Here is a 24616-nt window from a genome sequence, read left to right as displayed (position 1 = left end):
TCATGGTTAAGCTTCAATTAATTTATTTAACTACTACTTAACCAGTGCCTATATGCAAGGCACTCTGCTAATTACCAGGATTGCAAAGGCAGATCTGAGATCTCTAAAATTATGATCGCTTCTCTAAAAGAATTCAAAGCATAAAGAAATGCCTTCCAACAGTGATATAATTTCTTGAATTAAACTACAGTAGTACCTCGGTTTTCGAACGACTCCATTGATGAACATTTTGGTTTATGAACGCTGTAAACCCGGAAGTAAGTGCTTCAGTTTTCGAACACGACTCAGAAGTCGAACATGTCACACGGATTCCGCTGAGTGCCAGACCTGAGGCCTAGCTGTCGGCTGTTTTCGAACGTTTCAGAACTCGTGGATAACATTCGAAAACCGAGGTACCACTGTAATTTAATCTCTCAACAAGTTAGAAATTGGTAAAAAAAAAAACAAAAAAACTCACCTTTGACCAAAATCTTTGGTAAACTTCAAAACAAGACATGTCTACATGGCTGTGGTTTAAAAAGCAGAGTGCATTAAGCAAGCCCTAAGTATTCATATTTACTTGTAGAATAAACACATTTTGGTCCATTTCTCAGCAGCCTGTCCACGTAATAGAGTTCTTAGATTTTAAATGTCTAAAGCACATGTTGTCTTGATAAGGGAGGAAAAACTGAACTACTCAACAAAGATGGAAATATTTTTCATTAGCCTATATAGCCCCTATAAAAAGTATGCCATCAACCCCTAATTGCGGTGTTGTTCCACTAATTTCTCACACTTTCCCTCCTGTAAATATATTTCCTTCTTGCTCTGAGGGAAGGTGAAGGCATCTTTTGCCATCCAACATTCAAGCTCTTACAGGAAGTAGAGAAGGTGTGGGGACAGAGCCAGGAGTGCAGTTTCCAGGCTCTCCGCCTCACGTGGAAAGGTGCTGGCTCGGGTAGTAAATGGCCATCAACTGTGATTGGATGGCCATCAGCTGTGGCTAGTTGGCCGTCACCTGTAACCAGTGAGCCATTGGCCACTAATGTAACTGCTGTGGCTATGCTAGCAGCAAATGGGGGCTAGCAAGAAGATGGTGGCTGAGCTAGCAAGCGGAGGAGTGTGGATTGCGGATTGCAGAGAGGCGGATTGCAGCTAGCAAGTGAGGGTGGTTGGCAGAGAGAAGTGGACGGCAGGTTGCGGATCATGTGGCTCCTGCTTCCTGTGTCTCCAACCCAGCCGCCAGCAAGAATATAGTGGTATGACTCCCCTACCTATGGCTCCGTGGGTGTTCCTTTTTGGCCTCACCATATCCTGCGTTCTTATGCGGGGAATGGGACCAGAGACCCCGCCGCATGCCACCCTGCATGACAGAAGGGTTAAGGGAACTCTCTAGTTCACTCAACCTTATATAAAGAAAGAGGCCCTGTGGAGGCCCTAAATTAGCCTTCTGGTAACCCTGCAGACCCCATGTGGATTGCCTGCCAGCTGTTTACCAGAGTTCACCATTAGATTCAACTAAACTTCCATAAAGCAAATGGCCTCCCCAAAGCGTGAATGGCATATTGGTTACATCTGGAGAGCAGGGTCCTTATTCCCTAAAAGAATACCTTTATACTGATAATCATTTTTTTCCAAGTAGAATAAATTACTGATTTATTTAATTGAATGGTTTTAATTTAAAAGTATTCATAAGAGAAAAATTATTTTAAATAATCAAAAATCAAACTCATAATGAAATTGAATATTTATTTGAATTTCTCCTGGTAATAGCACTCAACATACACAAAGACAAACCAAGCGGTGAGATTCTGTTTTAAATGTAGCCATTTTTCAAAAAGTAAAAAGTTGGGTTCTGTATTTAATGGCAACAAGTGGGACATCTTCTATTTTAAAACTACCATTCAAAAAGTAGCATTTTAAGAAATATATACTATAATTAACATGATGTGTTTTATAGAATGAATACATGTTTGAATGCCAATGTGAATATGGAAGAAATCTGTGTTAAAACCACATGGGAAAACCAAATTTTTTTTTTTAAATAAAAAGTAGCTTGAAATAAAAAAGGAATTTGCTAGTAAACTCAATAAACTTTCACACATGGGATTTTTAAAAATGCCCACACACAAGTGGTACATTTGAGTAGAGGTACGACCTGACAGCTCATTTCTGTATAAAGTGGAAGCTCGTTACAGTCAATGTGAACTTCCTAAAGTGCACATTTTGCAGACTTGTCTAGTAAAATTGCAATATCAAATATACAAAATACTTAACAGAAGAGATGCAATAACAAAGCTAAATCATTATAAAGTTTTTACAACTAATTTAAAAACTTTGGATTCACCCAAGAATAGAGATATCAAATACAACAGCATTCTCATGCTCCAACACCATGCATTATATGCTTTCATTATGTGGCAAATCTTTTGGAGTCAAACAAAATTAATGTAGTCTAAACAATGTTTCTTCTGTCATTGCAATACAATTCCTCGGGCAGAACAGTTAGGCGCAGAGCAAGAATTAGATTTTTGGAAGTTTTGGTGTGTTAACTACAGGATTTGCCTCCTGTAAGTATCTCCTCCCTGAACTCTTGTAATCATAGGTGCAGCTGTGAGTTTCTGCATAGCGATGAGATGCACAGAAGTTGTTTCCACATCTAAAGCACAAAAAAAGTTCATGTGAATAGTCACATTTCTAGTTGAGGCCCATCTGTTCGGGAGATCAGGGCTTGACCTCAGGCAGTCCCACAGGAGCCCTTTGGTTCTCTAGCAGCTTCAGCTCCGGCATTTCCCTTCCGCTCATAGACAAGCACAAGAACCCCCCAAAAGAACAAGGTAATGGTCCATTAATGTGACAGTTTATAATAAAGAATCTGTTATGGAATGAAGCAGTATGGCTCTTTATGAAGTAGTAAAATTGGAAAGCCGACAAATATATTCACTACTTAAACATGGGAGAACTATAAACTTCTCATAAGAAAATTATGTAAAACCCAACTAAGCCAGGAAAGGACTTAAAAAATATTTCCAGCAACAAGATAAGCCGTTTCCATTTGAATAGAATACACTCTAAAAAGCAGCAGTTATTTTTAATTCCTGGCTTCAGCCTAAGGGCGGATACCATCCTTGGGGCATCTTAATGAACGCTAATGAAAGAAATAATTATGGGTAGAAAAAAATTAATTATTATTTTTTGTAAATATATTATTCATCTGTTTTGAAATAAAAGTGTACCATATAATTGATAAAATTTATACTACATTAATTTTAAATTTAGTCCTTTTTTTGTTCAACTTAAAATAGAATCTTGGAGGAGGGGTTCTTCCAAGCTATATTCAAATAAAAACCAAGTATATCTATCATAAAGCAAAGAAAGTGCACTCTCCCATTGGTTTAAAGCTGTTCATTTATAGGGCAGGGGAGGGTCTCATGAGATTGTCAATTCATGAGCTGTCTACTTGCTCTTCACTTCAGCTAATTAGGAATTCACCTGAGAGCTGCTATTTGAACATCATCTTAATGATGCTACGAATAGCCAATTTAAACAATGTTTTATATTGTATCCCCAAGCTGAGTTACCACAAAGAAAGCACCTCAGCTTTGCCAGCTAGCCAACCTACCTGCATTCATAGCTAGTAGCCAGTCCAGTTTTCTTTCCACAAAGAAAACAATGCTTTGTTGTTTTCTTCTTTGTTTGAATAGGGGCTTTCACAGGTGGAAGATGATGAGTACATTCTCCTGTTTAGAGAAAGGACAACTTCATTAATACAGGCATAAAATTCTAAATGTGAAATGTTAAGCAAAACACAAGCAAACTTCTATGCCATAAAAATTAACTTGTTATTTTTATATCTAAAATTATTTTCAGAATCTGAAGGTGAAGATGAGTTGTTATATTTTTAAGATGTGGTAGGTTTCAACTGACTGGAACTCATATTTTTAGGACTTCTTGTACACACCAACACTTTTCTGATTATTCCTAAGAGCCATCAGTATATATGAAGTGCACCAAACTTTGACAGAGAATCAAGAAAAATGTCTGGTTTAAAACCATATTTATGAGGACTCTGAGAAACAATATATGTACCGTGTTTCCCTGAAAATAATACCTAGCCAGACCATCAGCTCTAATGCATCTTTTGGAGCAAAAATTAATATAAGACCCGGTCTTATTTTAATATAATATAAGACTGGGTCTTATATAATATAATTAAAGACCAGGTCTTATTTTACTATAAGACAGGGTATAATATAATATAATATATAATATAATAATATAACGTGGTCTTATTTTAATATAAGACTGAGTCTAATATAACATAATATATAATATAATACCAGGTCTTATATTAATTTTTGCTCCAAACGACGCATTAGAGCTGATGGTCCGGCTAGGTCTTATTTTCAGGGAAACACGGTACTATGTAATACAATTACCTGTTCTTTCACACCAACAAGGAACACCAGAGTATCATGATAGTGGTCTTGATACGAACAAGTTATTGATCAAAGCATGAACAAGTTATTTATTCTTTAAAAATTTCAATTTGTTCATTTTTAAGATAACAGAACATGTTGTTTTTTTCTCCCTAGATTTCTAAGGGTTCTAAGGTCAATTCAGTTCTCACATATAAAAAGCATTTGAAAATTTTAAATGTTTTAATTATGTAACATATCATATCATCAATAGTGACTAACATGGTGCACTGATAAATTCTGTACTATTTTAACAACTTGACTTTTTACCTTAAAAATAAGAGTACATCTGTTATAAGAAAGAATTAAATCAATTTCTTTAATTAATAAGTGAAATGCTTTTAGAACTGAGTAAAATTCCAACAAATCACTCCTAAGCAGAGAGGCTCCAAGTCACTGTGACAGTGGTTACAACAACAAGCACACAGAGCATTTTGCTGGCACTCAAAGGCCAAGAAGCAAGAAGCAAGAGGCAAGCAAAGAAAACCAAGACAAAGGGAAGGGCAAGAGAACAACTGCTGAATGTCACTGGCACTGGAACTTGTTCCCCACCACCAAGAAAGGTTTGGCAGGCCTGGGCTCGATGTTTACCTGGCAGGTAAAAGTCTCTGAAAATTCTTCAAGGGTTCAAAAAATTAGAATTACAATTAATTGTGGCTACACCTTTTGGATGCTAGGTTTGCTTTATTGCCAGTTTAAAATACATTTCTGATCTTGCCCAAAACTGGTAACAAAATTTGAAACAATTAAACTCCTAATAATGCTGGGCACCCACTCACTTAATTAGCATTTCTTCTTCAAGACACTGAGAATTATCAAGAACATTTCACAAAGGTGATGGGATACTTTCCACTTCTTAAAAAATAAGCATTTGCACCAGATATCTTCTTTAAGTTCATTTAACGGCAATTTCCTTTGAAATTCAGGCTTGGAATATTCTTCCCTAACCAACAGTAGAAAAATCCGTAGTAACTTTCATTTTTTCCTTCTTTCGGGTGCTTAACTCAATGCTTCCCAAACTTTTTCGTTCAAGAACTCTTGTGAATGTGCCAAGACAGAGAACAGAGCAGTGACAGGAATGAGGTGGCATAGAAACATTAACTGCAGTCTTCTATGAGAATGGTTTCCATATATCCTTCTACCCACCAGAGAAAACAATTAATTAGTCATCTACTCCAGACTAGGAACCATCACTAATATGTACATTCCCTAGAGCATACAGGAAAGTCAAATTCCTTGGACTGGCATTCAAGGTCACATATGTCCAGTATGATACCTTTCTAATTTCCAGAGAAATTTTACGTCCTTTACATCATACCCACCCCTGAATGATGGACTGGACACATTACGTGCACAATCTATTCTTCTAAAATACTCTACTCCACCTTGCCAACCTAGTAAAACTCTACTTATCCTGTAAGAAGATGTCATCAATCATCAACTCCTCTCTGAAGCCCTCTCTCAAATGTGTGTTGAACAAATGAATAAAGAAAAAGTCAATAATAACACAATGCTGATGTGAAGAGTTGCTTTTCAGAAGAAGATGAAAGATATTTGGATTAATTCACTTGTTTGGTGTTTCCAGGTCTAATATTGGTACTACACGATGATCTATAAAAATTCACCCAACAGAAAAGGCAGCCAACAAAATAATAGTGTTCAAGGTGTGAGTTTGATAATCATCTGCCTAAAATGACGACAAAAGCTATGAAAATGGATAAAATTTCCAAGGGAGACCCTATAGTGAAAAGCAAAGAGGACCAATGGAGGAACTTAGTAGGTCAATTAAATAAAAGTTATACCCAAACTTTCATAGACTCTTCCAGGTAATTCAGAATGGTACGGTTATTACTGAAAGGAAATGGCAGCAAGTCACACAGCTCTAGTTTGGGAAATCTTCACTGCAGGAAGCAGCAGATGGCTTGACCTAAATGAAATAAACCAAAAGAGGGTACCCAAGGACAAACACAAGTCTTGGAAAATGAGTAAAACACTGAGGTTAACAAAAAACAAAAACAAACCCTAAAAAACTACAACAATGTGATACCCCGGAATAAGAGGGGGTGGGAAGAGAGAGGGAAGACAGAGGGAGGGAGGGAAAAAGAGAGAGAAGAGAGAGAGAGGAAGAAAGAGACGCATCCACTGGATTTGAAATTGTGGAGATCGTTGGTGACCTCAGCAACAGAAATTTCAAAGGAGCAATGAGAAGAGAAGAACTCACTGAAGGCTGAGTTAGAGGTAAGAGAGAAATACGTGAAACACCAACTTTCAAGAGGCTAAGCTATGGGTCAGGACAGGACAGGCTTGAATATATGTCAAGGAAAAATAATTTTAACACATAAAGTAGATTTCCAGTCAAGATGGTGGAGGAGGTAAATGCTTTGCTTGTCTCCTCTCATGACCACAACAAAATTACAACTGAACTGTAAAACAACCATCATTAAGAATCTCCTGAGGTCTAGCTGAATTGAAGCCCTACAACTAAGGACAAACAGAAAAAGCCACCTCGAGACTGGTACGAGGGGCAGAGATGTGGAACAAGCTGGTCCCACACCTGTGTGTGGCCTTTCAAAATAAGAAGGGATATCTCGGCTGCATTGAACTACCCGGAGGAGAGGGGGTCTCAGCCCCACACAAGGCTCCCCAGCCCACGGTTCCAGTGCCACAGAGAGAGGTCCCCATAACTTCTGGCTGTGAAAACCAGTGAAGATTGTGACTAAGTTAGATGGAGGGCAGATGCACTCCCAGACACTTCTCTTAAAAGGCCCAAGCATGGACTTACTCACTGACAGACTCACTCACTCTGAACTCCAGCACTTGGGCAGCAGCTTGAAAAGGGGCCAAGGACATATGAGGAGGCACTAAATTGTCTGGGGTCAAGTCAAGGGCAGGAGGGGCAGTTTTCTCCCAGACAGAAGTGCTGGTAGAATCCATTGTTTCTTTGTTTAGCAGTCCTATTCTCCTGGAGTGCAGACGCAGGCAGTCGTATCTGAGTGTTCATCAATCTGGCTAACACTGTTCATCCATCCTAGTGATTCCCTGAACCACCCTCCATCCCCAACTTTCAGGCACACCCAAGCCGCTTCCGATGGCTTTTCCATACAAACACCAAGTCTTGGCTCATGCTGTGGACTTTCCTAAAATCTCTCAAAGGTTCACAAAACCCAAATAAGCAGCACTTGGCTTCAGCATTTCCCGAACCTCAAGCCTGGCACTAGCGCCAGCCGGCCTCAGTTCACAGCTTGGCCTCTCAAGGCACCTCCAAGCACAGCACAGGTGGCCATCTGTGGATTGCTTTGTGGCTCATGCCTAGTGTCCCTGGGCAGGACAGAGGCTAGGGCTAAGCTTGGTCTGCATAAGGGCCCCTCCCAGAAGGCCCTAGGCTGGCAAGCTCAGTGGCCATCTTCAGACTGAGCCAGCACATCATCTGGCCATCTCCAAAGACAATGCAATCACAGCACAACTGATCAGGCACCACAGCCCCACTAAAGTGAATCCTGATCTGTAGGGTCAGCCCTTGTACCACAGCTCCTCCACTGTAGTGATGACCCATACTCACAACCAATCAGTCCTAGAGTCAATCTCTCCTACTGACATGCAAAGAGCAACCGAGGCTCAACTACAACAGAAGACCACATCCAACCCACACAAGGGACACACCTGAAGCACCCAGCTCAGGTGAACAGGAAGATTGTGCCACTGAGACCCATAGCACACTTACTACATAAGGCCACACTACTAAGACCGGGAGAAATAGCAGCCCTACCTAATACATAGAAACAGACACAGGGAGGTAGCCAAAATGAGGAGACAAAGAATCATGTCCCAAATGAAAGAACAGAACAAAGCTAAATAAATAAATAAATAAATAAATAAATAAATAAATAAATAAATAAATAAATAAAAAATAGAGACGCAATCTACCAGACCCAGGGTTGAAAACACGGGTTATAAGGATGCTCAATGATCTCAGGGAGAACTTCAACAAAGAGATAGGAAACATCAAAATGGAGGTAGGAAACATAAAAAAGAACCAGTGAGAAATAAAGAATACCACAACTGAAATTAAGAATACATTAGAGGGGATCGAGTGGCCAACGTCTTGCGCAGCAACATGCCTAAGTTTTATTGTGACTACTGCGATACATATCTCACTCATGACTCTCCATCTGTGAGAAAGACACACTGCAGTGGTAGGAAACACAAAGAGAATGTGAAAGACTACTATCAGAAATGGATGGAAGAGCAGGCTCAGAGTCTGATTGACAAAACAACCGCAGCATTTCAGCAAGGAAAGATACCTCCTACTCCATTCTCTGCTCCTCCTCCTGCGGGGGCAATGATCCCACCTCCCCCCAGCCTCCCCGGTCCTCCTCGCCCAGGTATGATGCCAGCACCCCACATGGGGGGCCCTCCCATGATGCCAATGATGGGCCCGCCTCCTCCTGGGATGATACCTGTGGGACCTGCTCCTGGAATGAGGCCGCCCATGGGAGGCCACATGCCAATGATGCCAGGGCCCCCCATGATGAGACCTCCCGCCCGTCCCATGATGGTACCCACCCGGCCAGGAATGACTCGATCAGACAGATAAGGGAAGAGGGGAGCCTCTTTCTAACAGTTCTATATAACTTGTTCTATTTCGCCAGGAGATCATGGTGCTGGGACTCTGGGTGTTTCCAAACAGCATGACAAGGAATACTCGCCCCCCTTTCCTATCAAAGAGAATAGTTTTGGAGGGTGTAGTGGGACAGGGAAAGCAATTTTCATTTGTATTGTGAAATGTGAAAATAAAATTGTCAACTTTTAGTTAAAAAAAAAAAGAATACATTAGAGGGAATCAATAGTAGATTAAATGAAGCAGAGGATCAAATCAGCAATTTAGAAGATAACGTAGCAAAAAATACACAAACAGAACAACAAAAAGAAAAAAGAATCCAAAAACATGAGGAGGGTTTAAGGGGCCTCTGGGACAACATCAAGCGTACCAACATTTGCATCATAGGGGTACCAGAAGGAGAAGAGAGAGAGAGACAGCAAGGAGTTGAAAAGTGATTTGAAGAAATAATGAAAACTTCCATAACCTGGTGAAGGAAATGGACATACAAGCCCAGGAAGCTCAGAGAGTCCCAAACAGAATGAACCCAAAGAGACCCACACCAAGCTATGTCATAATTAAAATGCCAAATATTACAGACAAAGAAAGACTCTTAAAAGCAGCAAGAGAAAAGCAGTTAGTTACCTATAAGGGATCTCCCGTAAGACTATCAGCTGATTTCTCAACAGAAACTTTGCAGGCCAGAAGGACTGGCAGGAAATATTAAAGTGATAAAAAGCAAGTAGCTACAACCAAGATTACTCTACCCAGCAAAGCTTTCATTTGGAATCGAAGGACAGATAAAGAGCTTCCCAGACAAGAAACAGCTAAAGGACTTCATCACCACCAAAGCAGTATTACAAGAAATGTTAAAGGGACTTCTTTAAGACAAAAAAAAGGTAAAAAATATGAATAATAAAATGGCAATAACTACATATCTATCAACGTTCATTTTAATGTAAATGGATTAAATGTTCCAATCAAAAGACAGGGTGGCTAAATGGATAAGAAAGCAACACCCTTACATATGATACTTATAAGACACTCACTTCAGATCAAAAGATACACACAGATTGAAAGTAAAGGGATGGAAAAAGATATTTCATGAAGATGGAAACAAAAAGCTGGCATAGCAATACTTATACCAGACAAAACAGACTTTAGAACAAAGTCTATAACAAGAGACAAAGAAGAACCCACTACTCCCACTTCTGGGTATTTATCTGAAGAAACCCAAAACACTACTTTGAGGGGACATGTGCATCCATATGTTCATTGCAGCATTGTTTACAATGGCCAAGATGTGGAGGCAGCCTGGGTGTTGTCTGTCGATGCAAGAATGGATAAAGAGGAGGTGGTATATATACGACTATCAGACATATCTATGAGTTTGTTTCTGTTTCGTTTGTTTCTTTTGTTCTTTAGATTTCACATATAAGCGAAATCACATTGCATCTTTCATTCTCTGTCTGACATACCCCACTCAGCACAATATCCCCACAGGTCCATCCATGCCGCTGCAGATAGCAAGAATACATTCCCTTCCATGGCTGAATAATAGTCCACTGTATACGAGGTCTGACAATTAAGTTTGCGAACTCATCCTAAAGAAAGTGCTATAATACATCCCTCATTGCTGAATATCACTACAGTCACCTTTGAAGTACTACCTTTGTAAAATTATGCACCGATGCCAGTGCCTGGTCCACCCTTCAAAGCAATTTTGGAACTCTTTCTGGAATGGCCATCAGAGCTGTCATCGTATTACCCTTGATGTCTTGAATGTCATCAGAATGTCTTACTTTAAACATTTCCTTTATCTTCGGGTAAAGAAAGAAGTCATTGGGGGCCTGATCAGGTGAGTAGGGAGGGTGTTCCAATACACTTATTTGTTTACTGGCTATAAACTCCCTCCCAGATAGTACCCTGTGAGCTGGTGCATTATCGTGATGCAAGAGCCATGAATTGTTGGCAAAAAGCTCAGGTTGTCTAACTTTTTCACGCAGCCTTTTCAGCACTTCCAAATAGTAAACCTAGTTTTTAACTGGTTGTCCAGTTGGCACAGATTCATGATGAAAAATCCCTGTGATATCAAAAAAGGTTAGCAACATTGTTGAAAACAAGTTTGCAAACTTAATTGTCAGACCTTGTATACTCAAAAGAAGTGAAAGGAGGTTCTCATGTTCATAGCAGCTTTATTCACAGTAGCTAAAATGTGAAAGCAACACAAGTCTCCATCCCCAGATGCATGGATAAGCAAAATGTTGCATATACATACAATGGAATATTATTTGGCCTCAAAAATATGGAGATTCTGACACTTGCTACAGCATGGGTGAAACTTGATCTTATGCTAAGTGAAGCAAGCTGGACACAAAGATCAAATACTGTAGGATTCTACTTATGAGGTACTTAGAGTATTTAAAATTATAAAGAGAGAAAGTAGAGTGGGCCGAGGGGAGGAGGAAATGTGGAGTTAAGTGTTTAATGGCTACAGTGTTACAGTTTTTCAAGATATAAGGGGCTCTGGAGATGGATGGTACTGATGGTTGCCCAACAATGTGAATGTACTTAATGCCACCGAACAGTACACTTCAAAAGGATTAAAATAGTAAATTTTACGTTATGTGTATTTTACCACAACAAAAAAATTGTCTAAAAAAGGGATGTATTAAGACTTTAGAACCATGGACCTTATATAATAATGGAAAACAAAGCCTACGTATCTCTTTAAAGACAACACTCACATAACAGCCATAATTTATCAAATATTCTTTAGAACCTTGAGGTTACAAAGGGGGTACATCTTTGTAAGGAGCTTCCCTTCCTAGTGTGGGCATGAACACACAGAAGATGAGGACAGCAACGGCTACCTTGGAAATCGGGCCAGCCAGTGAAGCTTTAAAGTGTTATGGTAGAACGAGGTTCTAGTGTTACAATCATTGTGCTATTGTTCCTTGGAAAGGGCTGGCCCTGGAGATCCTTTTCTTTTATCCAGAATAACCAGTCTATCAAAAAGAACTCTTACTACCATCCTTGACATTGGATCATGATGTTAAAAAATAACTTTCTAGGGTACTGCATCAAAGCCCAACCAGTAGCCCAGCATGGCTTCAGAGTGGTCAGTGCCTGGGAGGGTTGGCAACTACATGTTAATTCTTCATTCACCTTCTCTTTTCACATAGACCATAACTCTTCACAGACAACAGAGACCTAAATTTCATTTTTGTTTTATTCTTCAAATATGTCCCACAGTCAGTTCTCATAATCATTTTCTTAAGTAAAATAAAGTTTAGGAAGAGGTTTCTCTGTACATACCAGAGAATGTTCTTCTCATTTCTCTTTGGAACTCAACAGTATGCACAATGATACGATTATTAGCCTTATATTGTTTTCAAAATTATCTGTAGCTTACCTACTCTTTTCCCTGTTGCTGTATTATTTCCATTCATTCCAATACCATGGGCAGACTACAATGAAAACACAAAACATCTATAGAGGTGAGTTAATGGAGAACAGAAGAAAAGATCACCAAACATAAAATACTTGTACTTTTTTTACAAAAATGCTGTTGGGCTTTATTTTAAAATTATTTAATCTAATTTTAGTTAAATAAACTTGAAACCTCATTCTCACATCCAGCAATATAGTATTTATTACCTATCTTTAACAGAGTATGATATGATGGCACAAAAAGAAGTTGTTATTTGGGAAAAACATTAATAAAAATATTTAGCACTCAAAAATAAAGTATTTCCCTCATATCCACAGTTTTGCTTTCCGCAGTTTCAGTTACCTGAGGTCAACCGAGGTCCAAAAATAATAAATGCAAAATTCCAGAAATAAACAATTCATAAGTTTTAAATTGCATGCCAATCTTAGTAGCATGATGGACTCTCACTCCATCCCTCCCAGGATGTGAATCACCCCTTTGTCCCACCTGTCAAACTCACTCCATCTTGTCATGTAGGCATTGTACCATCTCACATCATCATAAGACGAAAAAGGGTGAATACAGTACAATAAGATATTTTGAGAGAGACCACATTTGTATAACTTTTATTACAGTACATTGTTATAATTGTTCTATTTTATTACTAGTTATTGTTAATCTCTTATTCTGCCTAATTTATAAATTAAACTTTATCACAAGTATGTATGTATAAGAAAAACAGTATATATAAGGTTTGGTATTATCGTGGTTTCAGGCATCCACTGGGGGTCTTAGATTGTATACCCCTCCAGATAAGAGGGGACTACTGTATCTGGTAAGTTGTTTACATGAAATAATTTTCAAATTATAGTTCTCAATTTAGGATTAAAACATTAGTTAAAATTCAACTGTTAAAACGATTTACTATAAACTAGATAACCATTTTAAGAGAAACTATGAAAAGAAGTCAACCTTAGGCTTCCTTACTTATGTAACCGAAAAAATAAACTTTAAATATGTTGAGTCACTACAAGGACAACTAGTAGAATATACTGAAAGGCAAATACTTACTAGAAAAAATTCTGTAGATTCTAATTGGGGAGAACTTTTCCTAAAGCTTTCTTCCTGAAAATGCTGGAGGTTTGTAGACAGCCCAATTCCCGAGGTCCAAAGCTTGCCTACCCCACGTGTGCTCTGGAACCCATCTTTGCTTGTGTTACGGGTCAGCGAAGAAAGAAAACCTGCATTATTTACACAACCAACAGGCTCTTTGGAAGCCTTGTTTGCCATTTCTGTGATATCCCGAGCCTCAACTTTAGAAATAATATCGGATCTTTTCCCAGGTGAATCAACTTTAACAGCTCGAAAGCGAGTAGACTTAGAGAAAGAAGAATCAGTTATGTTTCGAACATCCAATGACCGGAGCACATTTTGCGAAGCAGAAGACTGGAGATTCCCAGACTCAGGAGGTTTGGACTGTCTCTGTGGTTTCACCAAAGAATTATGGAGTGACATTGGTGTAGAACGGTGAAGAGGTGACAAGAGTCTATTCTTTTGAGGACTTAATTCACGGTGGTTGAGAACTGTAGTCTCTACTGATTTACCACTCAACACTCTTGCAACATGTTTAAGATGATGTTCTGCAGTTTTTGACCCTTTATCACCAGTAGGGAGTAAGAAGTCTGGATTTACCTTCGATGCATCTTCTAAGCCACTGCTTTGTTCATCAGTATTTCCTTCTGTAAATGAAGCAAATAAATCCACTTCAGGTAGAAGTGATTTTTCAGTTACACACTCTTCAGAAGTTGGGAATAAAATAGCATCATCCTCATTATTAGATGACAAATTTCCTGGAAAGCGTTTTGTCCGCCTAGGTAGGGATGATTCAAGATGGAGAACAGAGTCGACAAACGCTTTGTCATTTTCAAACTCCACATGAGTTATCTGAGGTGGTAGTTTGACGCCACCATTAGAAGGAGACAGTGTGTTACTCTCCCAGTTACCATCTTCCGTAAGAAATTTACTAGGGACAAGTGATACTGTTCTATCAGCAGGGGGCAGAGTTGCCAGACTTGAAACTGCATTGCTGGATGTTTCAGGTAGATGTGGATTCCCAGGAGAAGGTAAAGAAGACTGCCCAATGTGGGGGAGAACTCTTAACAATCTGTGCCGAGCAGCTGCTGTGGAACTACTAGAAGGTCGAGGAGCTATAGGTGGGTGAGGTTTTACCTTGACAGATTTCTTAGGCTAAAAGAAAAGAGTGAACATATAATTCTTTTACACAGTCATTTTCTCTGCCCATGAACAAAAATTAATGAAAAAAGAAAATGTGATTTACTGTAAGATATTGGCATTTTGATTACCTCACTTTAAAACGTTTAAAAAGATTAAAACCTTAATCTTACGATTGAGAAGAAATTTTTTATCTTAAGTATAATTTTCTGAGAATGTTAAAGAAAAATAATTTTATTTACTTTCCTCACTTCTGATTCACTGTCAGAGTTTTGCTGAGAAGAAAACTCACTTTATATTAGATATGACATTGCTGACCATTTTTGATCCCACACAACTTTTCCTAGTAGGATGAGTAAGGTTGGCTAGGTAGGTATTGCAGAAAGTAGTTAACAGGACTAAACTGCTATCCTTGAAAATGCCTGCTTGCAATGTTGCTTCTTTGGCTGGCTTCTGGGAGCTTGTATTTCAAGAGGATTCTCACCACCCTGATTGATAAAAGTAGCTCGCCATGCCTAATTTATTTGTGCAAACAACATGGTTTCCTTCTGGGAGTCTGGAATTTTGGTGCAGGCAAGGGAGAGGGTGCCTATGTGAACAGCCTCCAATAAAACCCCTGGGCACAGAGTCTCAAATGAACTTCCTGGTAAACAACATTCTACATGTGCTGACACAACTCATCAATAGAGGAGTTAAGCACATCCTGTGAGACTTCACCAGGAAAGGATTCTGGGAAGCTTGTACTTCACCCCATGAGCCTTTTCCCTTTGCTGATTTGACTTTCTACCCTTTTCCTGTAATAAATCCTAGCCATGAATACAACTATACGCTAGTCTTGTGAGTCTTCCTAGCAAACCATTAAGCATGGAAGTGGTCTATGGGTCCCTGATACAGTAGGTTTTAGATTTTTAATAAAAATATCACAACAATTCATAATGTTACGGATAAAGTTGAAGATTAAAGTTATGAAGCCTTAGCTCTTATCATTAAGGTTGATATGAGCATCCAGATGGGATGTAATACCTAATGACGTATCAACAATCTCAACACAGAAATACAAGAAAAGCTAGATAATTCAGTGGATATCATTTGAGGCAAGAAGTAGAGAAGCTAAAACTAAAAATTAAAATTAAAATTAAATAAATAAATAAATAAAAAATAAAAGAAAGATATGCTGGCTCCCATAGCTGCTTTTATCCTAGGGCCATTGTTTTGCTAATCTGCAATTCTATACTAAACAGAAATGTTCTACAAAACGGAAGGTGATGACTATTGGGCTATAGTGATTAATGGTGGCTGCCTAAGTCTGAATTTCTTCATGCATTCTCCAAAAAACCACACAGATTAACAACATAAACAAATAAAACCATGCCTTCATGAAAGCTAGGAAACAGTTAAAATTAACTTCAAATTACCTGTAAGTAGAAAAACACTCAAATCCAGGATACTCATCTTCAAAGCCTATGCCTATGGCGAGAGCAAGCTAGAGTGTGGAACAAGACAGGCAGGAAAGAAGGAAGGAAGGGAGGGAGAAAAGGAGGGGAGGAAGGGCAATAACAAAAGGAAGGGAAGGAAAAAAAGGAGAGGTATGGATAACCTAGGGCTGATGGAACAAATATAAACCCAAAAAGAGAAAATCCCACTTGATTATGAAAATATTGAAAGCAGGTTTAAGATCTAGGATATTAAAACACAGGCTACTAGAAAAATTAAAAGAAAGTGGCTTAAAACTGTTCAGGACCTGAGGAGATAGCTTCAAGAAGATACCACTTCTGGGGAAAGAGGTAAGTTGGAAGGAAAAGGATCCCACTGAGAACTTAACAGTAAAGGTAAAGAAGGTAGCAAGAAAGTGAAAGTAAGAATCCCATAGACACAAAAGAATCACAAAATCAGAAAACACACCAACCTCACCCTCCAATAAGATTGCCATTGATTAAAAAACAAAACTAGAGACGTCATCAAAATGGCGGCGTGAGGTGAGCTTGTAAAGCTCCCCTGGAATTTACAACTAATCGAACAACAATAACTCCACAAAGGACTCGCTGCACAGCAGACAGGCAAGACAAAGAGGCCCACTATTGAATTCATGGAAAGGTGAGCGAATCGCGCGGGCAGGGTGGTGGTGGGGAGGAAGGAGAAGTGCAGAGACGGAGACACGCAGGTGCAGGACGCAAACCTAGCTCAGTGCTGCATCCCGGAACTACCACAGCTTCGGGAGAGGGAAGAACTCTAGGGCTCCGCTTATGGCCCACAGGGCTGAAGGGGCAGCATATAACACGGCTGAGCCCAACGCTCACGGCAGAGACCTCAGAGAAAAGACTGAGGGAAGAAGGCTGAAAACGGTGTTTAAGCCCTCACTGCCGAGCAGAGAACGGAAGCCTTAGGCACTGACACTAGCCACCCCCCCACCCTCCCAGAGCTCGCCCCGCCCCCACCTGCCTGGTGCTAGAAGTGGAACAGTAGCAGTGTCAGATCAAAAGAACAGAATATTTGCTGTTCTGAGAACTGTGGACCACAGACACAGATTTGCAGGCCAACTAGTTCCGGCATAGGGGAGGGAGCTGTGGAAGCAGGACCGGCTGTGGTGGTGGTGGTCGCCGCCATTGCTCTGGGCCACCTCTCACAACTCACCCCGCCCCTGGCCCCACCTATCTGGGCGGATCCCTGCAGGAGTAAACAGAACTGCTGAAACATAGGGCTCTGAATCTGGTGCTGGAGGAGCTTTGGAACTTCAAAAGCTCTCCGCATACCCACACGGACACTGCGCACTGTGACCCAGGCAAACTGTTAACAGAGGAGAAGCCCGTCTCCCAGAGAATCCCCCCATTGTGTGAGAAGCTGGAACAGTGCAGAGAAAACATAGCACTACCATGTGAGAGAAATAAAAGGCTGCAGTCGGAGAGAAAATAAAACATTCTACCAACAAGTACGGGAAAAAAAAGAAAGACCTCTTCCTATCAACCTGTTGCAGAAGCCACTCCTGTAGATGTCTAGGAAGAGAAATAATAAATCAGTCATTGCCATGAATAACCAAGGCAACAAGACAGCTCAGAAAGAAAGTCAGAAGCCTCCAGAAAAGGAACTTAAAGATACGGAAATGTGTGATTTAAACGACAGAGAATTCAAGATTGCAGTTCTGAAAAAACTCAACGAGATGCAACAAAACACAGAAAGGCAGTTTAATGAACTCAGAAACTCAAAGGACAACATGAGCATTTTACGAAAGAGACTGAAATTTTGAAAAAGAACCAAATAGAATTTCTGGAGATTAAGAACTCAATAGAAGAAATTAAGAATGAAATAACCAGCTTAGGTAGTAGAGTTGACCAGATGGAGGAAAGAATCAGTGACATCGAAGATAGAAAACTGGAAATTACACAGATGGAAGAAGAAAGAGACTTGAGACTTAAAAGAAATGAAAGAACTCTACAAGAACTTTCTGACTCCATCAGAAAGAGCAATATAAGAATAACGGGCATACCAGAAGGAAAAGAAAGAGAGAAGGGAACAGAGAATATATTCAAACAAATTGTCGATGAGAACTTCCCAAACTTGTGGACAGAACTGGATCCTCGAATCCAAGAAGCAAATAGAACACCTAATTACCTCAATCCCAACAGGCCTTCTCCAAGACACATTGTATTGAAGCTGTCTAAAGTCAACGACAAAGAAAGAATCCTCAAGGCAGCCAGGGAAAAGAAGACGGTAACCTACAAAGAAAAGCCCATTAGATTATCATCAGATTTTTCAGAAGAAACTCTACAAGCCAAGAGGGAGTGGAACCAAATATTCAAACTATTGAAAGAGAGAAATTATGAGCCAAGAATAATGTATCCAGCAAAGATATCCTTTAGATATGAAGAAGGAATAAAGACCTTTCCAGACATACAGAAGCTGAGGGAATTTTCTAATACACGACCTGCGCTACAAGAAATACTAAAGGAGGCTATTTGACCACCATCAACAGGGACGATTTGTGGCAACCAAAACATAAAAGGGGGAGAGTAAAGGCCTGAACCGGAATATGGGAATGGAGAAAGTAAGCGTGCTAAAGAAAATGGAATACTCTAAATATCAAACTTTCTTTTACTTAAACTTAAGGGTAACCACTCAAGAAAAATCCAGAACTGAAATATATACTGTAATAAAAGAAGAAACAGAGGGAAACATCATAGAATACCACCATACAGAAATAATAGACAACAACAAAAAGGCAAAGAAACAATAGAGACACAGCCTTACCAGAAACTAAAGATAGAATGACAGGAAATCCTCACATATCAATAATCACCTTAAATGTAAATGGACTGAACTCACCAATAAAAAGGCACAGAGTAGCAGATTGGATCAAAAAACTAAACCCAACCATATGCTGTCTCCAAGAGACACATGTCAGCTACAAGGACAAGCATAGACTCAAAGTGAAAAGGTGGAAATTGACACTCCAAGCAAATGATACCCAGAGAAAATCAGGTGTAGCCATAATGATATCAGATGAAACAGACTTCAGGGTGAAAAAGATAACAAGAGACAAAGATGGACATTTCATAATGGTAAAAGGGACTATACAACAAGAAGACATAGCAGTCATCAATATTTATGCCCCCAATCAGGGAGCACCGAAATATACCAAGCAACTACTAACAGAACTAAAGGGAGAAATTGACCAACACATAATTATACTAGGGGACCTAAATACATCACTGACAGCTATGGATAGATCATCCAAACAGAAAATAAGTAACGAAAAAGCAGCCCTAAAAGACACATTACATGAAATGGACATAATTGACATATATAGAGCACTTCATCCTAAAACATCAGACTATACATGCTTTTCTAGTGTACATGGAACATACTCAAGGATAGACCATATATTGGGACATAAAATCAGCCTCAGCAAATTTAAGAAGATTGAAATCATACCAAGCATATACTCTGATCACAAGGCTTTGAAATTGGGTATCAACTGCAAGCAGGAAAAAACACAAATACATGGAGATTAAACAACATACTTTTAAAGAATGACTGGGTCAAAGAAGAAATTAGAGGAGAGATCAAAAGATACATAGAAACAAATGACAATGAAAATACATCCTACCAAAATTTTTGGGATGCAGCAAAAGCAGTTTTAAGAGGGAAATTTATATCATTACAGGCCTATCTCAAGAAACAAGAAAAATCCCATAAATAACCTCATGTTACACCTTAAAGAACTAGAAAAAGAAGAACAAGTGAAACCCAAAGTCAGCAGAAGAAAGGAAATAACAAAAATCAGAGCAGAATTAAATGAAATAGAGAACAAAAAGACAACAGAACAAAATTAATGTGACAAAGAGCTGGTTCTTTGAAAAGATTAACAAAATTGACAAATCCTTGGCTAGACTCACTAAGATAAAAAGAGAGAGGACACTAATTAACAAAATCAGAAATGAAAAAGGAGAAATTATCACGGACACCACAGAAATACAAAGGATCATCCAAGAATACTATGAAGGACTATATGCCATCAAATTCAATAACCTAGAAGAAATGGACAAGTTCTTAGAAACGTATAGCATTCCAAGGCTGAACAATGAAGAACTGGAAAATCTAAACACGCCGATCATCAGTAATGAAATTGAATCAGTCATCCAAAAACTTCCCAAAAGCAAAACTCCGGGACCAGATGGCTTCACTAGTGAATTCTACCAAACCTTCAAAGAGGATCTAATACCAATCCTGCTCAAACTCTTCCAAAAAATTGAAGAAGAGACAGTACTCCCTAACTCATTTTATGAGGCCAACATTACCCTGATACCAAAACCTGGTAAGGACAACACAAAACAAGAAAACTACAGACCAGTATCTCTGATGAATACAGATGCAAAAATCCTAAACAAAATTCTAGCAAATCAAATGCAACAATGCATTAAAAAGATTATTCACCACGACCAAGTGGGGTTCATCCCCGGGGCACAAGGATGGTTCAACATATGGAAATCCATCAATGTGATACATCACATAAACAAAATAAAGGACAAAAATCATATGATTATATCAATTGATGCAGAAAAAGCATTTGACAAGATACAACATCCATTTATGATTAAAACACTTAATAAAATAGGTATAGAAGGAAAATACCTTAACATAATAAAGACCATATATGACAAACCCTCAGCTAATCTCATAATTAATGGTGAAAAACTGAAGCCCTTTGCTCTACGTTCAGGAACACGATGGGCTGTCCCCTATCAGCTCTGCTTTTCAACACAGTGTTGGAAGTCCTTGCTAGAGCAATCAGGCAAGAGAAAGAAATAAAAGGCATCCACATTGGGAATGAAGAAGTTAAATTATCACTCTTTGCAGATGACATGATGCTATATATAGAAAACCCTAAAGACTCCACCAAAAAGCTATTAGAAACAATCAACGAATACAGTAAAGTTGCTGGCTACAAATTCAACGTACAAAAGTCCATTGCATTCCTATATACTAACAATCAAATCTCAGAAAAAGAAATACAAAAAACAATTCCTTTTGCAATTGCAGCAAAAAGAATAAAATACCTAGGAATAAACTTAACCAAGGATGTGAAGGACCTATATGCTGAAAACTATAAGACATTTTTGAAAGAAATTGAAGAAGACACAAAGAAATGGAAAGACATTCCGTGCTCATGGATTGGAAGAATCAACATAGTTAAAATGGCCATATTACCCAAAGCAATATACAGATTTAATGCAATCCCCATCAAAATCCCAATGGCATTTTTTAAAGAAATAGAACAAAAAATCATCAGATTTGTTTGGAACCACAAAAGACCCCGAATAGCCAAAGCAATCTTAAGAAAAAAGAACAATGCTGGAGGTATCACACTCCCTGACTTTAGCTTATACTACAGGGCTACAATAATCAAAACAGCATGGTATTGGCAGAAAAACAGACACTTAGACCAATGGAATAGATTTGAGAACCCAGAAATAAAACCACATGAATATGGACAGATAATTTTTGACAAGGAAGCTATAAACATACAATGGAGGAAAGACAGCCTCTTCAATAAATGATGCTGGCAGAATTGGAAAGCCACGTGCAAAAGAATGAAACTGGACTGCTATCTGTCACCATGTACCAAAATTAATTCAAAATGGATCAAAGACTTAAGCATAAGACCTGACACAATAAACTGCATAGAAGAAAAACATAGGTACTAAACTTATGGACCTTGGGTTCAAAGAGCATTTTATGACTTTGACTCCAAAGGCAATGGAAGTAAAAGCTAAAATAAACGAATGGGACTATATGAAACTTAAAATCTTCTGCACAGCAAAAGAAACCATCGACAAAATAAAGAGGTAATCAACTGAATGGGAGAAGATTTTTGCAAACAGTGCCTCCGATAAGGGGCTAATATCCAAAATACACAAGGACCTCATGAAACTCAACAACAAAAAAACAAACAACCCAATTGAAAAAGAGGCAGAGTACCTGAAGAGACATTTCTCCAAAGAGGACATACAAATGGCAAATAGACATATGAAAAAATGCTCAACATCACTAATCATCAGAGAAATGCAAATAAAAACCCCAATGAGATATCACCTCACCCCAGTCAGAATGGCTATCATCAACAAGACAAATAGTAACAAGTGTAGGAGAGGCTGTGGAGAAAAAGGAACCCTCATACACTGTTGGTGGGAATGCAGACTGGTGCAGCCATTATGGAAGGCAGTGTGGAGGTTCCTCAAAAAATTACGAGTAGAATTACCATATGACCCAGCAATCCCTCTCCTGGGTATCTACCCAAAAAAATCTGAAAACATCTACACATAAAGACACGTGTGCTCCAATGTTCATTGCAGCTTTGTTTACGGTGGCCAAGACATGGAAACAACCAAAATGTCCTTCGATAAATGAATGGATAAAGAAGTTGTGGTATATATACACAATGGAATATTATTCGGCGGTAAGAAAAAAATGATATAGGAAAATTTCTGACAACATGGATGGGTCTTGAGAGTATAATGCTAAGTGAAATTAGTCAGACAGAAAAAGCAGAGAACCATGTGATTTCACTGATATGTGGTATATAAACCAAAAACAACAAAAGAACAAGACAAACAAATGAGAAACAAGAACTCATAGACACAGACAATAGTTTAGTGGTTACCAGAAGGTAAGGGGGTTAGGGGGTGGGGATGAGGGTAAGGGGGATCAAATATATGGTGATGGAAGGAGAACTGACTCTGGGTGGTGAACACACAATGGAGTTTATAGATGATGTAATACAGAATTGTACACCTGAAATCTATGTAATTTTACTAACAATTGTCACCCCAATAAATTTAAAAACAAACAAACAAAACCCCCACAAAGCTACATTTCACTAAAATGAAAGAGGGTACTCTTGAAATAAGTAATTTACTTTGTCACACAAAATCCTCACTTTTATCTGCACATAACTGTTAACATTTATTTGAGTAAATAAAAATTTCACAAAAAATCAGAACATAAACAGAAATATGTAGACCAAATCCATACTAAGCTACTATGAAATAAAACGGAAAATGAGAATCAGAACATTTCAGCTGATGAAAATACCACCCCCAAAAACAAAGAAGCAAAAGAAAACTGCATCACAACACTCGAACCTGAATTAACATCCTTAAGTTAGTATTTGCAGATATTTTTAAAAAAGCCATATCACATCAGAATACTAAAAACTCAAGACACAATGGACAAAAGAAAAAGATAGATATGAAATGAGAGCTGACAAAACCCAGAAAATAATCTGAAGAGCCACTAAATCATCTCAGAAATGAAGACTAAATTAAAAGGTGCCCACGGGAGATTAGATTCTCCTGAACATGTAGTACAAAGTACTCAAGGAAGGTATGAAAAAAGGCAAGAGGATGAAAATGAAATAAAGAATCAAAAAGGATAAGAGAGTGCTTGTATAGAAGAAAAATAAGACCCCACATATGTACAAAGGAAGTCTATAAAAAAAGAAAACAAAGAAACAATGAAAACATTTAAAAAACTATCACTCCCAAAAGAAAAGTTGAATCTTCAAGTTGCAAGGCTCAGTGTATCGTTAATTTCAAGATACACTGTGTTAAAATCATTAGACTTAAAAGGAAAAAAAATCCTCAATTTACAAAGACTAGAAAGTCAGATTGGCAACTAGATTTCTCAATGGCAATACACAAAGCAAGACAACAGCAGAGCCACATTTTAAAGAAACTCAAGGGAAAAACTGTGAACCAAGCATTTTCTATTCAGCCAAATTGTCCTTTAAGTATTCAAGCTAAAGAAAATATCCAGTAACTGAGGAATGACTATATATAGAAGCCTTTACCGAGTAATTTAGTAAATTTAGTAAAAATGAGCTTCTTCTCATAAAAAATTTATGGGTAAAATTGAGTAAGAAAACTGATAGTAAGCATGGTATATATTTAATTAAAGAGGTAAAACTAATGTAAGACTGGGGCAACAGTAAAAGAACGATTTATAAATGTCACATTTTCTACAAAAGTAGAAATAATGCAAATTTTTTAAATGGAAGAAAAAAGAGAAGAGAAACAAATTAATTTGTTTATTAAAAGTTCATTAATTGTAACTTTGTTAATAAGTAGGACTCAAAGGATATCTTTCAAAGATGGAAAATAAAAGAAGGTTAAGTAAGGAAAAAGCAGATCAAGGACATGAAAAGATACTAATATAAAGTTAAAAATAGACAAAAAGAGAAAGCTTCTGAAGGTCCAAAACTACAGTCACACATCCACATATCCATACACATACTAAAGAAAATAGACCATGAAGAAATTGTAAATATAACAAAATTGTAAGACATTTGAGACCAAATATAAAAATCATACCAATAAATGTAAATGTGATTGTTATCTATTTTTT

General features: G+C 38.3%; 2 protein-coding genes across 2 annotated transcripts in view; one reads left to right on the top strand and one right to left on the bottom strand.

Moving 5' to 3' along the window:
- Window positions 1–1246: 1246 nt before the first annotated feature.
- Window positions 1247–24616, bottom strand: part of ZFAND4 (zinc finger AN1-type containing 4) — a 118914-nt gene continuing 95544 nt past the window's right edge. Inside the window, exons 6-9 of the mRNA XM_033131219.1 lie at window positions 13559–14734; window positions 12470–12524; window positions 3602–3719; window positions 1247–2638 (exon numbers count right to left, since the gene is read on the bottom strand). Coding sequence (XP_032987110.1) covers window positions 2503–2638; window positions 3602–3719; window positions 12470–12524; window positions 13559–14734 — 1485 coding nt within the window. The 3' untranslated portion in view covers window positions 1247–2502. The remainder of the gene's footprint in view (window positions 2639–3601; window positions 3720–12469; window positions 12525–13558; window positions 14735–24616) is intronic.
- On the top strand, window positions 8549–9267 carry LOC117036359 (U1 small nuclear ribonucleoprotein C-like). Its single transcript, XM_033131220.1, has one exon. The coding sequence runs from the start codon at window positions 8572–8574 to the stop codon at window positions 9049–9051; it is 480 nt and encodes a 159-aa protein (XP_032987111.1). The 5' UTR covers window positions 8549–8571; the 3' UTR covers window positions 9052–9267.

The sequence above is a fragment of the Rhinolophus ferrumequinum genome, chromosome 16, assembly GCF_004115265.2.
Source record: "Rhinolophus ferrumequinum isolate MPI-CBG mRhiFer1 chromosome 16, mRhiFer1_v1.p, whole genome shotgun sequence".
Taxonomy (NCBI): Eukaryota; Metazoa; Chordata; class Mammalia; order Chiroptera; family Rhinolophidae; genus Rhinolophus; species Rhinolophus ferrumequinum.
Note: the sequence above shows the minus strand (reverse complement) of the source record. Positions and strands in the feature narration are given on the sequence as shown.